The 18,818-nt window shown below is 35.6% G+C and overlaps 1 protein-coding gene across 1 annotated transcript in view; it reads right to left on the bottom strand.

Annotated features, from left to right (window-relative positions):
- The window catches only part of LOC121371893 (AFG1-like ATPase), a 39,191-nt gene that overhangs the window by 12,872 nt on the left and 7,501 nt on the right, over window positions 1-18,818 (bottom strand). Inside the window, exons 2-5 of the mRNA XM_041498117.1 lie at window positions 6,515-6,747; window positions 6,082-6,148; window positions 4,191-4,292; window positions 230-360 (exon numbers count right to left, since the gene is read on the bottom strand). Of these exons, the coding sequence (XP_041354051.1) occupies window positions 230-360; window positions 4,191-4,292; window positions 6,082-6,148; window positions 6,515-6,747 (533 nt within the window). The remainder of the gene's footprint in view (window positions 1-229; window positions 361-4,190; window positions 4,293-6,081; window positions 6,149-6,514; window positions 6,748-18,818) is intronic.

The following is an 18,818-nucleotide window of genomic DNA, read 5'->3' on the forward strand; positions in this document are numbered from 1 at the left end:
CCTTTGGCAAGGCTTTACTGTTTACAACATACATTCATGAGGGACAGATCATTTGTAACCTTCGTATTAAGTTGGTTATTCCCTATATTATCCAACGTCATTTTAAACTGCTTTTAATATAAAAATATCTCTGCTGTCTAATGCAATTCCATCAGCCATTACATCACCATACATGTATTGTATGATGTAATACAAATGATGTAATTTTTTAGTCAAATGTTTATAATACCTGGAATTCATCAAAACAGAGAAGCCAGCCTTCCCTACTGATCTCATCGGCGATTGGCTGAATGGGATCGTAGGTCTGGGGTCTCTTCCCGTCACTCTGTTTCGGAACGCTGTGCTTTAGGGCATGGATTCCTCAAACAAATAAAAAACATTAATACATTACAAACACTTTTCTCTCTCCTTTACAAAAAAAAATCCAACTGCCTCTTTCCTTTCTCGACTTTGATATCTTATTTCTTCCTGATCTGGCAGCTCCTTCGATCTCTCAACTTCTTTCTCTGTCCACTTCACAACCCAGTCCTTGTCTCTACAACCCCGACAGGTGCTTGTGTCTTGTGGCCATCCGTTTATTTCCATGAAATGCCACATTTACATCCGTGGCTTGGGTATACTACACACACATATACATAATAAATATTATACATCTTATTTGAAGAAATAACATCACAAAATACTAATAATGAAAAATAGCTATGTACATCTATTACGTAATAGGGATTGGCAAAGTCATGGAGGACAGTTATATTAGTAAGAAAATTAAGGAAATGTTTTATCTCCAGCTGAAAGGATGTTTCCATTAGCGTAAAAATAAACTAAGTGGAATTGATAGACTTATTATTATTCTTATTTAAAGTATTAATTTTAAAGAGGTAAAATGCCCCATTTTTCTGTGAAGCGGTCTTCATTGTACCCTAAAATATATTTTTCTATTGTTCGATAATATTTTATAAAACTAAGAGCTTCCATAAATTTGTGTAGTTTTTCTTTATGTTTACAACCATATATGTATCTTTTCAGTACAACAATTAGAAGATTTACTAAAATGCTTTGACTAGGGATACCCAGCAAAACATCTTGAATATTTAATTTAATAACTGATCCTATCTTTGTTTCGAGCCAAATTTGAAATGTTTTCCATATTTGATTAGAGTGATGGCAATAGAAAAATATATGTTCCAAAGATTCTGGTTCGTTAGCACAAAAGCTGCATTTATTATCCGCCTGTATGCCACACATACAGAGTTATGTATTTGTTGTCAAAATATGATGTATAAGCTTGAATTGAAAGTTTTGAGTTTTAATGTCATGGGTAATTTGTTTTATAATTTCAAAACATTTTAACAAATGACAACCAGTAATATTTGTATTAAGTTTTTGTGACCATTTATTTGCAATACGTAATGTAGAAAACACTTTAGATTTTATATATAAATAGTAAATAAATTTACAGCTTTTCGATTTTTGCATTCTTTTTAAAATATTGTCATTATCTGGGGTTTCCAAAGTTAACATATGAGGAGTTCAGGCACAAAACCCAGTAAGTCCATCTGACTTTCTTTGTTTTAAAATGAAAATTTTTACCTGATGGTAATTTTAATTCTCACTAATTCCACTTTTCGTGTCATGAAATGGTTATGGAGCAATGAACAAAAAATATGAATGTAAAAAATGAACCTTTATTCAAAAACTCGGTAACTACCAAAATGTGATGATTTTTCTGCAAAACCAAGTAAGTCCACCTTCGGTTTGTTTGCAAAACTCAGTAAGTCCATTTTTGGAGACTAGTCTTATGGAAATGTTGCAGAATCAAAGAACAGACAATTAGAAACATCTTAAAAGTCAAGGTTGAATCAAACATTTACAAAAGAAGAACTTTACTTGTCCATGGATATACCAAAGTTTGGCAGTTGCTGGCCTATTATTCCTAGCCTTCACAAAGTGTTAAAACTGACACTTATGCAATAACAATGACAGTAAGATACTCACTCTAAAATTATAATTATGGAAAGATGACAGGAAAATAATACCAGCTGGGTCACAACATACTCCATCCCCCATTGGAAGTCATCAAAATATTACACGAAAGTTCAGTCAGTCATCCCACCCCCTCCCCAATTTAAACACACATCCATCGATTTATTGAAATTGGACTAGTGAGTGTAAAAGTAATTTTTCACAATATTGAACAAAGCTGCCTTTTAATGTATTCTAATTCATTTTCATTCAGAATTCCGGCAGTACACAAAGCATTTTTATGTGTGCATGTTACACGAGGAATCAAGCCTTCACCACTGTAGCGAGCTGTTTTGGCTATAGAACGGGCCGAACTTCGTGGCCGACGTCGTTTACGCTTTCCTGTTGGTGATAACATCACAGGTTCGTCAACTGCATCACACGTTTCCATAACTAGCGTGGATAAATTGGCCAAAATCCAAAGGAATTATACGAATTCAGCGCACAAAAATGCTTATCATGGACCCGGCCATCTTATGCATCATGTGATCTGATGCACACATGTGATTGACGGTCTACAAACTACGTGGTTCTGCAAACAAACTCAGATGGCGTTTCCGAGGTTCTGCAAAGAAATTGTATTCTAGTTTGGATTTAGAGTGGGACTAACAGGCTTTTGAAGCAAAATTTATTTGCTCATCGGGTACCAGGGACTGAGAAGATTTGTCTCCAATGGTTATCTCAATTTTCATTTTGCGCCTGAACTCCTCATATGTCCTTTTATTTTGCGTAACCAATATTTTGGGATATATGAAAGTATTTTAAAGTATAGTAAATAATTACCATTTAGTTATCCATTTTTAACTCTTATGAATTGCTTTATCATACCATTCGGTGTAAATAAATCACATACTGATTTTAGACCCTTTTCATACCAATTTAGGAACTATTTTATTAATTTAGGTGGAATAAAATTTAGTAGTGAGGTTTATATAAATTGGTTTTCATTTTGAAATTCATTTTCCTGTAGTAATGCATAATTATTGATTACATCTTTCCAGAATACATTTTAGACACATTTTGATATCTTAAGTAATTGTTTTTTCTGAAATGGAAACGGGTCTAAACTTCCAAAGTCAAGTAATATTGTCTTTGTCAACTTTTGCCACAAACCATCTGATGTTATTAGTCTGTTTACCCATGTTACCTTTAACTACATACTTCTAAGGGATAACAAGATAAAATACGTTTTGCATATTTTGCAAGGTGTTTTTTTTATAAGAGACCATAATCCACTCATTACAATGTAAACTCGAAAACAATTCTGAAATATTTCTTTTTCGACATATTTTTTCCAGTCCATTTCATGTCATGTTTATTACAACAACGTGAAATCATTGAGAATATATACTAAAAGGCAAAAGTTATTGTGACACACAAAAGACAAAGATATTTGATGATACGTTTTTACATGAAAAGGGTGCACCTGCCATATGCAAATGAGCCACATCACTAGAGGGGGTCCAGAGCGAAGTTCACACAGTCAGTAGAGAATGTGTTCACAAACATTGAATTGATGTGCGATGTCATATTGCGAGGTCCCAGATTCAAGCATCCCTACGACTCGCCATCTGACATTTTCACTGAGGCGTGGCATGACAAAATTGCATCAAACAGTTCACTAATGGTGTTTTTCTGACTTCTGGACTTCTGAAGGCTGTACAGAGTGGCAATGATTTGCGACTGGATGTCTGGCCTTTTATGGTGAACACTGGACAGGATTTCTCCCGAATATTCCATGTTTCTTGCACAAAGCATGCAACAACTGCTTGGTTGCATTTCTTCGAGCTGTTTCATGCACATTTTCTCTGGTTTACATTCATAAATCCATTCACAAATTTATTACTCTAAACAATCCATGTCACAATAACTTTTGCCTTTGAGTATATGATATATAATAGTAACTAATGTAAGTACTGATAAACAACATTTATAAATTAAACATGTTGATAATTTATGCAGGTTATTTTTTAAATTCAGAGTAGTTAGTGAATTTTAATTTTATTTAAGCTCATCTAACTATATTACTTGAAACGAGACATATTTCGTAAGATTCCTGAGAAAAATTATTTTATTTATGAAACATTCATATTTATCAATTCCTAACGACTGGCCCTTTTACCAAAGAATGACGCTAATATGTTTTGTATAATATGTTTTTTACATACGTCTGTGGACATCCAACATGAAGCGGTGGAAGTGAACGCGCTGTTTCTTCTTGACGCCACATGTCTGATGGAACATGTCCACCAACATCGTCTTCCCCGACCCTGCACAAACCAAACAGGCAATTTTCATAGAAGAATGTTTTTACAAACGTTCAACAGTCAATTTTCATAGAAGAATGTTTTTACAAACATTCAACAGTCAATTTTCATAGAAGAATGTTTTACAAATGTTCAACAAACAGTCAATTTTCAAAGAAGAATATTTTATGAATGTTCAACAGTCAATATTCATAGGAGAATGTTTTACAAACATTCAACAGTCAATTTTTATAGAAGAATATTTTACAAATGTTCAACAAACAGTCAATTTTCAAAGAAGAATGTTTTACAATTACAGTCAATATTAATAGAAGAATGATTCATAGAAACATCCAATAAAACTGGTCAAATAATGTCATGATGACAGGGAGAGTGGGAGTGGAGGCAGTTGACGAACATCACAAAAGGTTATGTAATTACTGCCTCTTATATCAACCACACTGGCAACATTTTGTTCAGTATCGTGTCACGATTTGCTACGCAAGTTTCAGAGATCGCTCATCAATTTTAACTGTAGTAATTGCTAATCGATTTTCAATCAGATAACAGCTGTTGCTAATCAAAATTTTGAAAACAAAATATTCACTGCCAAAAGAAGGGACCACAAGCACAGTACATCAAACAAGTGTTTTAAGGGTTATCTCCATTTTTCTAAATTTTCAACTTCAATCGGTAATAATCTATCTTGTAGAAAACAATGGCCATCAGATTATTACATTCATGCCTTCAGTGTTAAAGATGGAAAATAGTTAAAATAAATCACTATGGTACATCAGAAATTACAAAAACCTCATTTTTTCATTGTCTAGGATCTATATATAAAGTATCAGTTTATACACATGTGTCTAGACCATTAATATGTTTTTGCATTAATTGAAAAAAGAAAGAAATGTTTTATTTAACGACACACTCAACACATTTTATTTATGGTTATATGGCGTCAGACATATGGTTAAGGGCCACACAGATATTGAGAGAGGAAACCTGCTGTCGCCACTTCATGGGCTACTCTTTTCGATTAGCAGCAAAGGATCTTTTATATGCATCATTCCACAGACAGGGTAGTACATACCACAGCCTTTGATATACCAGTCGTGGTGCACTGACTGGAATGAGAAATAGCCCAATGGGCCCACTGACGGGGATTGATACCACACTGACTGAGCACCTTACCACTGGGCTATGTACTGCCCCTTTGCATTAATTGGAAGTCAGCTTAAACTAGTCCAGATGGAAACATGTCCCTTTCATTGACTGATACACAAACATACAGTGACATCTCATGTTATTATTAGATGTGTATTTTACAAATATTATCATGATAAGTCGCATCTGATATAGGGTTTTTTCTCATTCCAACCAGTTCACCACAATTGGTCAACGGCCGTGGTACATGCTGCCTGGAAAGTGCATATAAAAGATCCCTTGCTGCATTAGGAAAAATATAGCAGGTTGTATGCTTGTAATCCCATAGCCGATAATTAATTGATCAATATACTCTAGTGGTGTTCTTAAACAAAACAAATTTCTTTTTTTATAAGTCACCTTAAAACAAAAAATGTACATATTAAATTTAACTGCAAATGGTAGTAAACACAAAATATTATATTTTGTAGTTATAGATATACAGGTATGTCAAGTAACTCTAGTTCAAAATGTTTGTGTAAATAATTTTTGTTTTATAAATATTATAATATATGAAATGCATTTTTGCTATGAACATATTTATGTATATTATGTATATAATCTTCAGCTGTAAATGAGATAGAAGCAAACCAAATGTAAATCTCACCTACACTGCCATATATGTAGAGACCCTGGGGGGTTGACAGTTCTTCTCTTTTATTTCCACTGAAGGTCTGAAAACATAATTGGTAAAATCACAATTCATTTTTACTCATGTTTTCTGATCAAACAGTTAACAATTTAGCAAGTCTCAAAACAACACAACATGGGCTGATAAAACATGTATTCCCAAATTGTAGCTCCATGAAATTGATTCACCTGCAATACTTGCAGATAAGTTACTACGTAGAATAATCAATCTCTGAATCAATCTCTTGACTGCTGTGGAGAAAAGTTGGAAGTTTAGCGTAAGACCAATTTAAGAACCAAAAGACCACAAGATACAAAATGCTGGAAGTGTATACAATATTGGTGTAATTATACAAAATGCTGGAAGTGTATACAATATTGGTGTAATTATACGCACCGTGAATACTTACCCGGGACAACCACGAGGGAACACTGGCAGCAGATGCTTCATAGTCCTTTAGTCGCTGATGCAATTCCTCCAAGTTATCTACCACGTCGGCCTGGTGATCGTCAGCACGCAGCAGTCCCTGCTCCACCAGAGACCGATATGCGGCTTGTGGTCCACTGAATTTCTCAAATGTGACATTTCCTTCACTAGGTTCATCCTCCAAGTGTTCACAACACTGGCTATTTTTATTGTCAGCTACAACATAATACAGGGTTCAAATACTGAGAACGTTTATTAAACGTCAAACATGTTTTAAAAATATTTTGAATATTTAATATCTGATAATGAACCATGAAATACATGTGATGCAATTAGTATTTGACTAAATTAGTTCCACATTTGGTTAAAAGAATTGATAAAATATTGTTAAATGAGTGTATTTAATGTTGATTTATTAAAATTGACCATTTAAATGAAATATACATTAAAAATTGTAGCAACTAATTTACAAATTATCAATATGGTTAGTTGTGGCCCCTTTTTTGATTGATAAATGGTAATTTAAAATTAAAGTTTGTTTTGTTTAAAGGGACATTCCTGAGTTTGCTGCATTGTAAGATGTTATCGACTAACAGAGACGTTTTTTTAACGATTGTAATTACATATCAAATATATTTTTCTGCATAAAATATTAGTGGCTGCATATTAAACATGTTTCTGATCGTTCTAATATTTGTACTAGGTTAAGTTTCATTTTATTTCCTAAAATATAATTTTTTCGTACGTATGAAATTATTTGAAAACACAATCGAGTTTGGGCTTCTTACAAATATTAAGATGACCAGAAACACATTGAATATACAGATACTGATATTCTAAACAAGAAAATACATTTAATATGTAAGTTTAATCGTAGAAATATTTTATTAGTCGGAAACATCTTACAATGCAGCAAACTCAGGAATGTCCCTTTAACGTCACCACTAGAGCACATTTATTTATTAATAATCAGATTTTGGATGTCAAACATTTGGTAATTCTGACATATAGTTTCAGGCTTTCTGCCAGAAAATAATTTGAGGGTACATAATAAAAACAATGATCTTAAGTACCCGTATTAATTGGTTATGGGTCAGAAATCTTTTGAAATTTGACACCGAGTTTCATCTACTTTCACAAATTTTAAGCAGCAGTTCTCTTATTATAATTGTTCTAATAATTATAAAAATGTATACTTTAATTTGCAAGATATTAGGATACATAATTTTACTACCATACCCTGTGATAGAAACCCTGATACTTAAAAAGGAATTTTTCCATTAGTAGCAAGGGATAATTTCTATGCACCATCCCACAGACAGGATAGCATATTACACATCAGGTGATATACCAGTCGTTAGTGCATTGGCTGGAACAAAAAATATATATATATTTTAAATGTTTAAACCCAGCATTTTATTATTTAGCGATGACACAAAATGTAACAAGAAAAATCACATCTAGCGAAGTCAGCTTGCTTGTTGACACATGAAGTGACAGGTCGGTTATACTTGGATCTAAAATAAAACTTACTAAAATGTCCATAAGAAATAATGTTATTTCCAGCAGTTTAAAGTTAAAGACATTTATAAATATATTCTTTGTGACCAACACATTCATTGTTTATTTACGTTTGGATACCGTTCTCATCCTCAAATTAACAAATTAAGTAATAATAACACTTTTGAGCAGGTCAGAATCACGTGAAGCGTTTGTGATCAGAACACCTTGGCCGAGTTCAGCGAGACCGAGCAGATAAACATCCGCTAGACAGGTTAATGCATTTCACATCACAGTAAACCAAATGGTCATGTTGGGAAGCAATCAAATAGTTTGCGAACGTTAGCGAAAAGGTTTGTTGGCTGAACTTAGTACACAAGTCTGACTCTACTTACACTCAGCGTTATTCCACTATATTCCAAGTTGATTCATAGAGAAAGGACGTGATCGTTTCATTATTAAGCAAGCAGCAATGCAAATACCTGAATGTGATCGCCATTTGTAAGTGTCTGACACCGGCGTTTTGTTAAAAATAACTAAATGTTGTGTCGTACTTTATAAAAAAAAGTAAAGTTTGTTTTATTTAACGACGCCACTAGAGCACATTGATTTTTTATCTTATCATCGGCTATTGGACGTCAAACATATGGTTATTCTGATACTGTTTTTAGAGGAAACCCGCTGTCACCACATAGGCTACTCTTTTATGACAGGCAGCAAGGGATCTTTTATTTGCGCTTCCCACAGGCAGGATAGCACAAACCATGGCCTTTGTTGAACCAGTTATGGATCACTGGTCGGTGCAAGTGGTTTACACCTACCCATTGAGCCTTGCGGAGCACTCACTCAGGGTTTGGAGTTGGTATCTGGATTAAAAATCCCATGCCTCGACTGGGATCCGAATCCAGTACCTACCAGCCTGTAGACTGATGGCCTAACTACGACGCCACCAAGGCCGGTCATACTTTATAATAATATAATATATTTATGATCATAAACCATGAGTTAGAGCGGAAGGAAGGAAAGTTTTATTTAATGATGCACTGAACACATTTTATTTACTGTTACATGGCATCAGACATATAGTTAAGGGCTACACAGATATTGAGAGAAGAAACCCGCTTTTGCCACTTCATGGGCTACTCTTTTCGGTTAGCAGCAAGAAATCTTTTATATGCACGATCCCACAGAAAGGGTAGTACATACCATGTCTTTTGATATGCCAGTCGTGGTGCACTGGCTGGAACGAGAAATAGCCCAATGTGCCACCAACGGGGATCGATCCCAGACCGCCCGTGTATCGAGCAAGCACTTTACCACTGGGCTACATCCCGCCCAAGTTAGAGCGGTATTCAAATATAAATAAACAATGAATAATAATGAGTAAATAAAAAAGAATATATCGTTAACTGCTGTAAACTGCATTATTATCATCCATGATATTTTAGCATGTTTTGTACCTGTCACTTCAGGTATCAACAACCACAGGGACTTGTAACAGGGGATGGTGGAACGAGAACAAAAGTGTACGTGGATTTTTTTATCCTACTCTATATAAATAACTTTTAAAATATGGCTTGTGCTCTCCCCCCCCCCCCCCCCCCCTCCCCCTCCTCCAAACACCCCACGTCCCCACACTCCAAATATCGTTCCTACAGCCCTGGTTCAGCAAGTCTATAGTACTAATATCAAAATAAATTGACGAAATTTATCTTAATTTGGCGATTTTTAGCAATTTTTTAAGGTTAGTAGATAATTTGGCGAAATGTTTTGCTGACCCAGAGCCAGCCCTGACAATATATAACATATCATCAAAAAAAAGAATTAACACCAAAAAAAATCATTAACGTTAGCTAAATAACATTTAAGTGATATGAGTCTTAGACATGAGGTTATACAAGTTGTGATGATGTATCATGTATATATACTGTTACCATATAAAATGTTAGGTACTTTTATTATCACTTCACAAGTTTTTTAAACTTATAAATATGGTTAAGTTGCACTTTTTTAATATACAAATGTAATTAATTATAATATATAATCCTTCTTTGTCAGAACTTGATAGAAAGTGTGTTGCCTTTGAGCCCCTCTTTTGAAGGAAAAGTTTGCCTTGGTGTCCCTCCAACTTGCCTTGGTGCCCTAATTTTTGTTATTGATTAAACCAGAGGCAACACTTGCTGTGCCCCCCAAAAATTGAAATTAGACCCCTGTTATATTAAAACTGCTATTACAACCACTTATTAAAATCGTTTTATATTGGAGAGATCCTACTGTCGGATAAACAATAATCTATTAGAATGAACTGTCACACCTATTTTAATGTTTGTGAGTTTGTCTCTGTTATTTCCTTAAAGGAATGACCAGGCAAGGCTTTCGGACTCAACTGATGTGCATATTCAACACTATTTAAGGAAGGAAATGTTTTATTCAATGACGCACTCAAAACATTTTATTTGCGGTTATAATGGTGTCGGACATATGGTTACGGACAACACAGATATTGAGGGAGGAAACCCACTGTCACCACTTCATGGGCTACATTTTTCTATTAGCAGCAAGGGATCTTTTATATGCACCATCCCATAGACAGGATAGCACATATCACAGCTTTTGATGTACGGGTCATTCCGTGTCAAATCACCCCAAAAAACAGATATTTTAAACCCGACCGTCTCAGATTTTTATGAAACTAGGTATACTTGTTGATTGGGATCCCACAGCACCAAATTCCAAATTTTAGGCCAATCGGACCAGTGGTGTGGGAGATATGGCCCCCCAAATTTTGAGATTTCCGGCCAGAATGAGTGTGGCCGCCAACCTTTGACCCCTCATATCTCAGGAACTACATAAAATCGGTATTGACCTTTTGACCTTTGTTATGACCTTGAAATTGACCTGTGGATCATGTGACCTTGAAATGACCTTCTTGAAATTTAATCTCCCACATGTTAACTAAAACATATAAAAGTTTCAGAGGTGTAATATTCTTTGTTTAGCAGCAATACACATTCAAAAACTGCTTGTCATGAAAATAACACCTTTTCTGCCATTAACGTCTGATTAGCTATACTGAAGTAAACCCGAATGACCAATTCCTGATGCTAGGAATCACCATTTCTCTTGAACACCGAGTAATACATTGTAGGCCTACAGGGTGTACACTACCAAATCAAATCCCATAGACGACAATAGTAACATATACGGCTAAAACTCCTACCTGCAACGTATCAACCGACATAAATGCCACGGATATAAATACTACCACCCCTTACACTTAAAGTGAATCAGAAAAAAATGGGGGTCAAGCTGCTCGTTTCTGAGATAACGGGTAGCGTCTATGACTACCCTAGTTTCGCACAAAATTTGAGTACTTTTTTTTACAGGTACCCCATACATGTTTCAAGCACAAGGCTACATGACACATTGGTACTAGATGAAATAAAATTGCACATTTATTTTACCCAGATGAAACTATTATTTTTTACAACCAACACACTCACATTTATAACCAATCACAGGACTTGTGGTGTTCACTTCTCTATCAAAAGTTCGGTGCACCTCGAACTTTGACCCAGCCGGAAGTTATTTGGTATTGTACTACCTATACTGATAACATACATTTTTCAAAACGTATCCAGCTATGTGTCTTTATGACAACCAGGATCTGGTGTATTCTGACATAAACTGACAACCTCACTGAAACTGTTGTTTCTACAGTGCAACCTAATATAATGTACCCCTCAAAAAGCATATATATTGCATATAGTTTTGTACAAATGCAATATGTCATATTAAACAACAAAATGTTTTAAAATAAAACTCCTGAAGATATTTACTTTCAGTTGGGTGTGTGTACTCAGGTATATATGTAGAGACAACAAAGATAGTCAGAGTACCTCTACCCCTTTAAAGAATTCCATTAAAACACATGCACTTGATTGACCCCTAGATTATGAAGACCTTAACAGGCACATCAAAGAAATATCAGTATTAAAAAAATACACTGTCTGAGGAAGGAAACACAAACATGACTGTACCTGTATGAAGTAATGACTTAATGTCCTGAACATTAGTGTTGGGAGGAAATCCTGTATGCTGGGTGTGGGTGTCTTCAAGTTACCAGGTGTGGGAATTTCAAATCCATCGGCCATGCTGATTTTCATAATGAACCATCAAAATCAATGGCAGCCACCAGTATTCCTGACTATATTTTATTTATAGCCTACTGTAGTTGGAGGTTTTAATAGTTGTGATATCTGGAATAATCATGCAGCTTTAACATATTTATTTTTGATTAATTACCGAAAAAAACTATTTTTAAATGACAAAATTACCCCAACATCTATTTTCTTGCATTATTTTCTAATCCGGATGAATACAATATGTACATTAGATGTATTCCTACAATCTGTAATCCAGCATTTTATTTAGCTAGTAACATTAGGTAATACAGCTTTAACAATAAAATAAATTATCAACTTAATCCAAGGCAGATAATCAAATCTGAAAAAATTGGTTCTGAATCTAGTATAAACTCAAAATGCTTTTCATGAGAGCTAAGTGATTATTAAGAAACAAAAATGATCTGGAGATCTAAGTATATGTTTAACAACCTTATTGTTATGTACAAATAAGAACAGAAGGCACAATAGTGACAACAAATTTAATTATGTTTTTGGTAAAGTTTTTCTTCAAATTTACTTTAAATTTTGCATAAAACTACAAATTTGTCTAAAATATAACTTAGCACCCAATAAATATGTCAAAATGACAATAAAAATCAACTTCTTTACAAATTTGAGTTTTCAGAATTTCATACATAAAAAATTAACAATGTTAATGGAAACTAAAGACATTAACCCACTATTGGCACATGCTATTTGTTAATATAAAAATAAATTGCTATTAAAATCTTAGTTCAGGTTGCCTATATATAATACCATATTTAAGAGCAGTTGTATATGGCAAGTCAAATACCATGTAAAAAGAAATTATTGAAATCTTTACAGGGTGTATACTACCAAATCAAATCCCATAGACGACAATAGTAACATATGCGGCTAAAACTCCTACCTGCAACGTATCAACCGACATAAACGCCACGGATATAAATACTACCACCCCTTACACTTAAAGTGAATCAGAAAAAAATAGGGGTCAAGCTGCTCGTTTCTGAGATAACGGGTAGCGTCTATGACTACCCTAGTTTCGCACAAAATTTGAGTACTTTTTTTTACAGGTACCCCATACATGTTTCAAGCACAAGGCTACTTGACACATTGGTACTAGATGAAATAAAATTGAACATTTATTTTACCCAGATGAAACTATTATTTTTTACAACCAACACACTCACATTTATATCCAATCACAGGACTTGTGGTGTTCACTTCTCTATCAAAAGTTCGGTGCACCTCGAACTTTGACCCAGCCGGAAGTTATTTGGTATAGTACTACCTACAGTATGAATTATAGGCCAAAACCAACTTTTCTTCAGTGCTAACTTTGATTCAAACTCCATTCAGAGCCATGTACAGAGATTATTGTCAAGGTCAAGGTCATTGTGAACTTGCATGATTGAGTGATGGCTAATTAATCAACCAGTATAGTTTAATTAAATAAAATGACAAAATCATAATATTTTTTATTATGCACTGAATATGTGCTATAGGGTGTACACTACCAAATCAAATCCCATAGACGACAATAGTAACATATACGGCTAAAACTCCTACCTGCAACGTATCAACCGACATAAACGCCACGGATATAAATACTACCACCCCTTACACTTAAAGTGAATCAGAAAAAAATGGGTCAAGCTGCTCGTTTCTGAGATAACGGGTAGCGTCTATGACTACCCTAGTTTCGCACAAAATTTGAGTACTTTTTTTTACAGGTACCCCATACATGTTTCAAGCACAAGGCTACTTGACACATTGGTACTAGATGAAATAAAATTGCACATTTATTTTACCCAGATGAAACTATTATTTTTTACAACCAACACACTCACATTTATAACCAATCACAGGACTTGTGGTGTTCACTTCTCTATCAAAAGTTCGGTGCACCTCGAACTTTGACCCAGCCGGAAGTTATTTGGTATTGTACTACCTACATGCTATGATCATATGATATCAAACTACTTCCTTCATTGCCTTCTCACCAGTTCAGCAGTCACAGAATCATTCGGTCACCCACTTCCCCCATAGTCTTGCAAAAAGATGCAATAGAAGGTGTATCAATGACACAGAAGATGTCCCCTTCACTAATCCAACAAGTGACTTCTTCGTTTGGCCAGTGAAATAACTTAGAAGGTCCGTGAGGGTGCATGAAACGAATGAAGAAGTCTCCATGCTCTTCTGAAATGTCCTCAACTAGCCCAACCCATGCCTCATTGTCATACAGACAACAAACATAGTTTTTCTTCTTGGCTTCAATGGGAGGCTCCTCTGGTAACTCTGTCATATCATCCTCAGAATCCTGGACAGATACTAGTTCTGGTGGGTCACTCTGCAGGCTCAGCTTGTAGGCATGCATCTTTGACTTAGACACTGGTTAGACATTGCTGTGTTCCCTTGACTGTTTTAGCCACTTGAAACCTCCCTTGTAGTTCCAACTCATGCTTTGCTATGTGTTCTGGTGTGATGTTGAAAAAGTGAATACCTGGAATACTCTTGATGCAGAAGTCCATGATAGCCCCCCTGGTCAGGATTGGGTCTGTGTAGGGACACTGCAAACTGGCCTTTGTCAGCAACCTCTTCACCGTCCCCACAATTCCATCACAGGCACTTTTGCCGTGGCTCGTCGCAAAAAAATTCTAATTAACTTTCCAACCCAAAGTCCTCTTCATGATGGCACAGGTTAACAAAATTGTTCTTATTTTTATACTGTCCAGCACAGCCATCAGTGAAATAATGGATCTTTTTCACATGAGGAAACTCAGTTTGAAGGTATGGAATAACAACACTCAAGAAAGCATACAGTTACAGTTGAGTGCTCCCTAGTGTCACTTACTACACAAATGTTACGGTGTCCGAGGGTTCCATCAGCCAATCTGCAGTATGCCATAAAAGGATGTAAGGTAGCCTGTTTATTTTCCTAGTGGAAACTCTGAATCTCATCCTGAACAACGTACGAGAAATTTTCCACAAAATCACCTTGCAGGACAAAGTCAATGCTTTCCTAAATATTAAATCTAGCCCTGAAACCCTTTCAGTAAAGTTAAGCAGGTCAGAAAACTAATGGCAGCAGAGTACATGCATCATTGCCAAAGGCCCACAAGCCTTGGGCATTTGGGTCAAACTTTTCAAGTATAAATCAATTAATCAATGTCACGGTAGACCTTGTTCACACTGTGCCGAAGACTGGGTGTACAAATACATTGTGTAGTACATCACTGGATGAAGCCTGGTTTCAGACTGGGTTGTACTGTAGTTGATTGGCAAGGCCATATGACATGATAAAATGACTTAATAGGTTTTATGAAGAAAACATAATACTTACATATCAACATCTGACAGTGTGTCCAACTTGAAAGGTTCAGATTGTCAAAGAAATGCAGATCAAGAAACTTCTTTGTCTTAAACTTCTAATTGCCATGTGCTCAATGGGGATTTCCCCAGGGGATTTCAAGGAGTACCTGACATGCCTGAAGCCACACTTCCTGTTAACCCGTTGGGCCTGATTGTGTAGAATCTCTCATGCCATTTGGCATCTTTTCATATCCTTCAGGCATTCCTTCAGACATGGCAGGTGGATTTTGACTCCAAAGATGAGTTTTTGGTCTCAGAGAAGTCTATACATGTAGAAAATGTACATTGTAATGCATTGTATCAATCATCCGTGCAAGTATGCATTTTTTAAATCTATATTGTGGCTAAACAAAAACGATTACACCTCTGAAACTTTTATATGTTTTAGTTAACATGTGGGAGATTAAATTTCAAGAAAATTCATCTCAAGGTCACGCGATCCACAAGGATTTGAAATCCTTGTCAAATTGCCTTTCCAACAATACCAATTTTATGAAGATTGGCCCAGTAGTTCCTGAGATATGAGGGTTCAAAGTTTGGCGGCCACGCCCATTTTGGCCGAAAATCTGAAACTTTGGGGGACCGTATCTCCCCACTGGTTCAATTGGTCTAAAACTTTGGATTTGGTGCTGTGGGATCCCAATCAACAAGTATACCAAGTTTCATAAAAATCTGAGACGGTCAGGTTTAACCCATTGGGTGATTTGACACAGAATGACCCGTACCGGTTGTAGTGCACTGGCTTGAGCGAGAAAAGTGCAATGGGCCCACTGACGGGGATCGATTCCAAACCGACCGTGCATCAAGTGAGCACTTTACCACTGGGCTACGCCTCTCCCCTCAACAGGGCTCGAACTTAAGAATTTATTACCCACGGCAGTTATAAAAAAAAATTGCTGTCGGTGAAAGGGCTGACCTAAAGCAATTTTTTAAAACTGACTTTTGCAGCAAATAAACTTATCTAAAAGATTATTTTTCTGTATGTACATGTAGTCAAATTTCTTCAATGTATGTATAAACTTCAATAAACAAGAATTTATTATAAATGGAATCATGGACTACTACTAGTACTAGTATAAGCTAAACATTTAACGGAACCTGGTGTTTCTGAGACGAAGTTGCTCAAGTTTTCAGTGAATATGACATGAAAATTGTTCTATGGATGACATTAAATTGTACCTACATGTATATAGTGTTTTTGCTGGGTGAAAATTAAAGGAGGATGGTCACGCAGCCCCTACCCCACCCCACCATTAAAAAAGAAAAAGAAAAAAATTTAAAAGCAAAAAGAAAAGAAAAATAAGAACGTTTCGTTACCGTATATCATTGTGTTGGTCGACTTTGAGGAAATACCTATCCCTTATTTTGCCCCTCGGTATTTGGTACAGAAAAGTTGGTATGATGTACAAGCTGCCTTATCTTTTGTGCACTTTTAGTTAAAACGTAGTTCAGTTAAAACGGAGTGTCGGTCTTGACATTCACAGGTATTCGATTTGCTAAACGAACAAAGTTTTAATATTATTATTTTAATAAAGATTTTAAGATATCTGAAAAATAATAAACAGATTTTTTTTTAAGCGATCCCCTACCTTGGGAAAATATTTTTCTGGGTTTTTTTTATTTCCATCTTTCTCAAGTGAATCGATCACATTCATATTGCTAGTTGATAAAAAGTAGTTTTGTTTTTGTAAAGGCAGTGTATATATTATTTGGCACACAAGATAAATGATTTTAATAATGAACACTACCACTTACGTTTTTATAAGCAGTGATATCGCCCCCCCTCCCCACCCCCCAAAATTTTTAAAAAAATAAATGTTTCTATTTTATAAGGAATTGTTGAATAAACAAATGACAGTAGTAAAAATCATCAGTTATGACCAATTAAATCAGCAACTGAGGTTAAAATATCAGACACGAGTTAGTGGACACAAAAGACAGAATGACCGTTCTGATCACGTGACAAAATTGGCACCAAATAAGTGGGGGGTTTTCTGTCGGAGATTGCCGAAACAAAAATAAAATGTTTTCATTGCTAAAAGAAACTATAACTTTTATTTGTGTATCAAACATACAAATGGCTACTGGTATGGGATACAACAGAGGCTGTTAAAAGTAGTGTTAAATTACATTACGGTAACTGCCGTAAGCTACTGAAGTTTTTCGTCAGTTGCGCTTACGTACACACCGCGGCTTGTTTCCTTTGATGTCCAGTGTGCTGACTAATTGCTGTTTTTCAGTGTGAAAAAAAGAGTGCATCGGAGCTGGGTGCTGTAAATTATAACAGGATACCGAAAAATAAAAAGAGACACAGAAACAACAAATGGGGCTGCCAAACGTCAAAAGGGGCGGCATAACACGAAAGTGAGGAGGCAAAATGCAGTGAGAACATATATTATACAACAACATAGGGTACGCACATGACCAAATATAGTTCCATTGCGTGGTACTAACTAAACACTCATTAACTCCAACCAGGACCCAAACATCCGTGTTAAATACTGGAAGATAATGTTCATACACGTTTATACATTTTGCCGTCGGTCAGGAGCTTTACCGACGTCAGTAATTTTTATCCGACGGCACAAAAGTGCTCTCGGTGACACCCCCAAACGACGGCAGTTTATATGTCACCGATAGCAATTGCCGTCGTTGTCGCCATTAAGTTTGAGCCCTGCCTCACTCAACACTATTTAACGCACATTATTCCTTAAAATATTGGTATATTTAATTAATAAAATGGTAATGATATGAGTCGACTAAACATTGTGGGGCGAGTTGACCAGCAGCTGGGATGAGTTGGTAGGGGGTGAATTGGTAGGGGGCGAGTTGATTTTGGGGCGAGCTGACCTGCTACCTCTTACAGTTGTTAATTGAAAGGGGAGCAGGTCAACTCACTCCAAAACCAACACGCCCCAGTGGTCAGTCAACTCGCCCCACACTGTTTGGTCAACTCAAATCAATTAATACACCAATATTTTAAAACAATAATGCAGGGCATAAAATTTTAATTTTTCAGACAACCAATATGTCGTTTGTGTGGTTTTAGTGATTACACGAACGATTTTCTTCAATAGTTAAATAAAAATGAAAAGGTTAATGGGCAACGATAATCAAACGAGAATCTAAGATGAGTGATTTTTGTAGCTTTTCTCTATTACGAAAATATACTTTTTGTGTGCTATGACTAACTTGAAAGCTGCCAGGCGAAATTAAAAATTATGCTAGTTTCGATTCGTTGGAAAT

This window comes from Gigantopelta aegis, chromosome 4 (genome assembly GCF_016097555.1).
Source record: "Gigantopelta aegis isolate Gae_Host chromosome 4, Gae_host_genome, whole genome shotgun sequence".
NCBI classification, from domain to species: domain Eukaryota; kingdom Metazoa; phylum Mollusca; class Gastropoda; order Neomphalida; family Peltospiridae; genus Gigantopelta; species Gigantopelta aegis.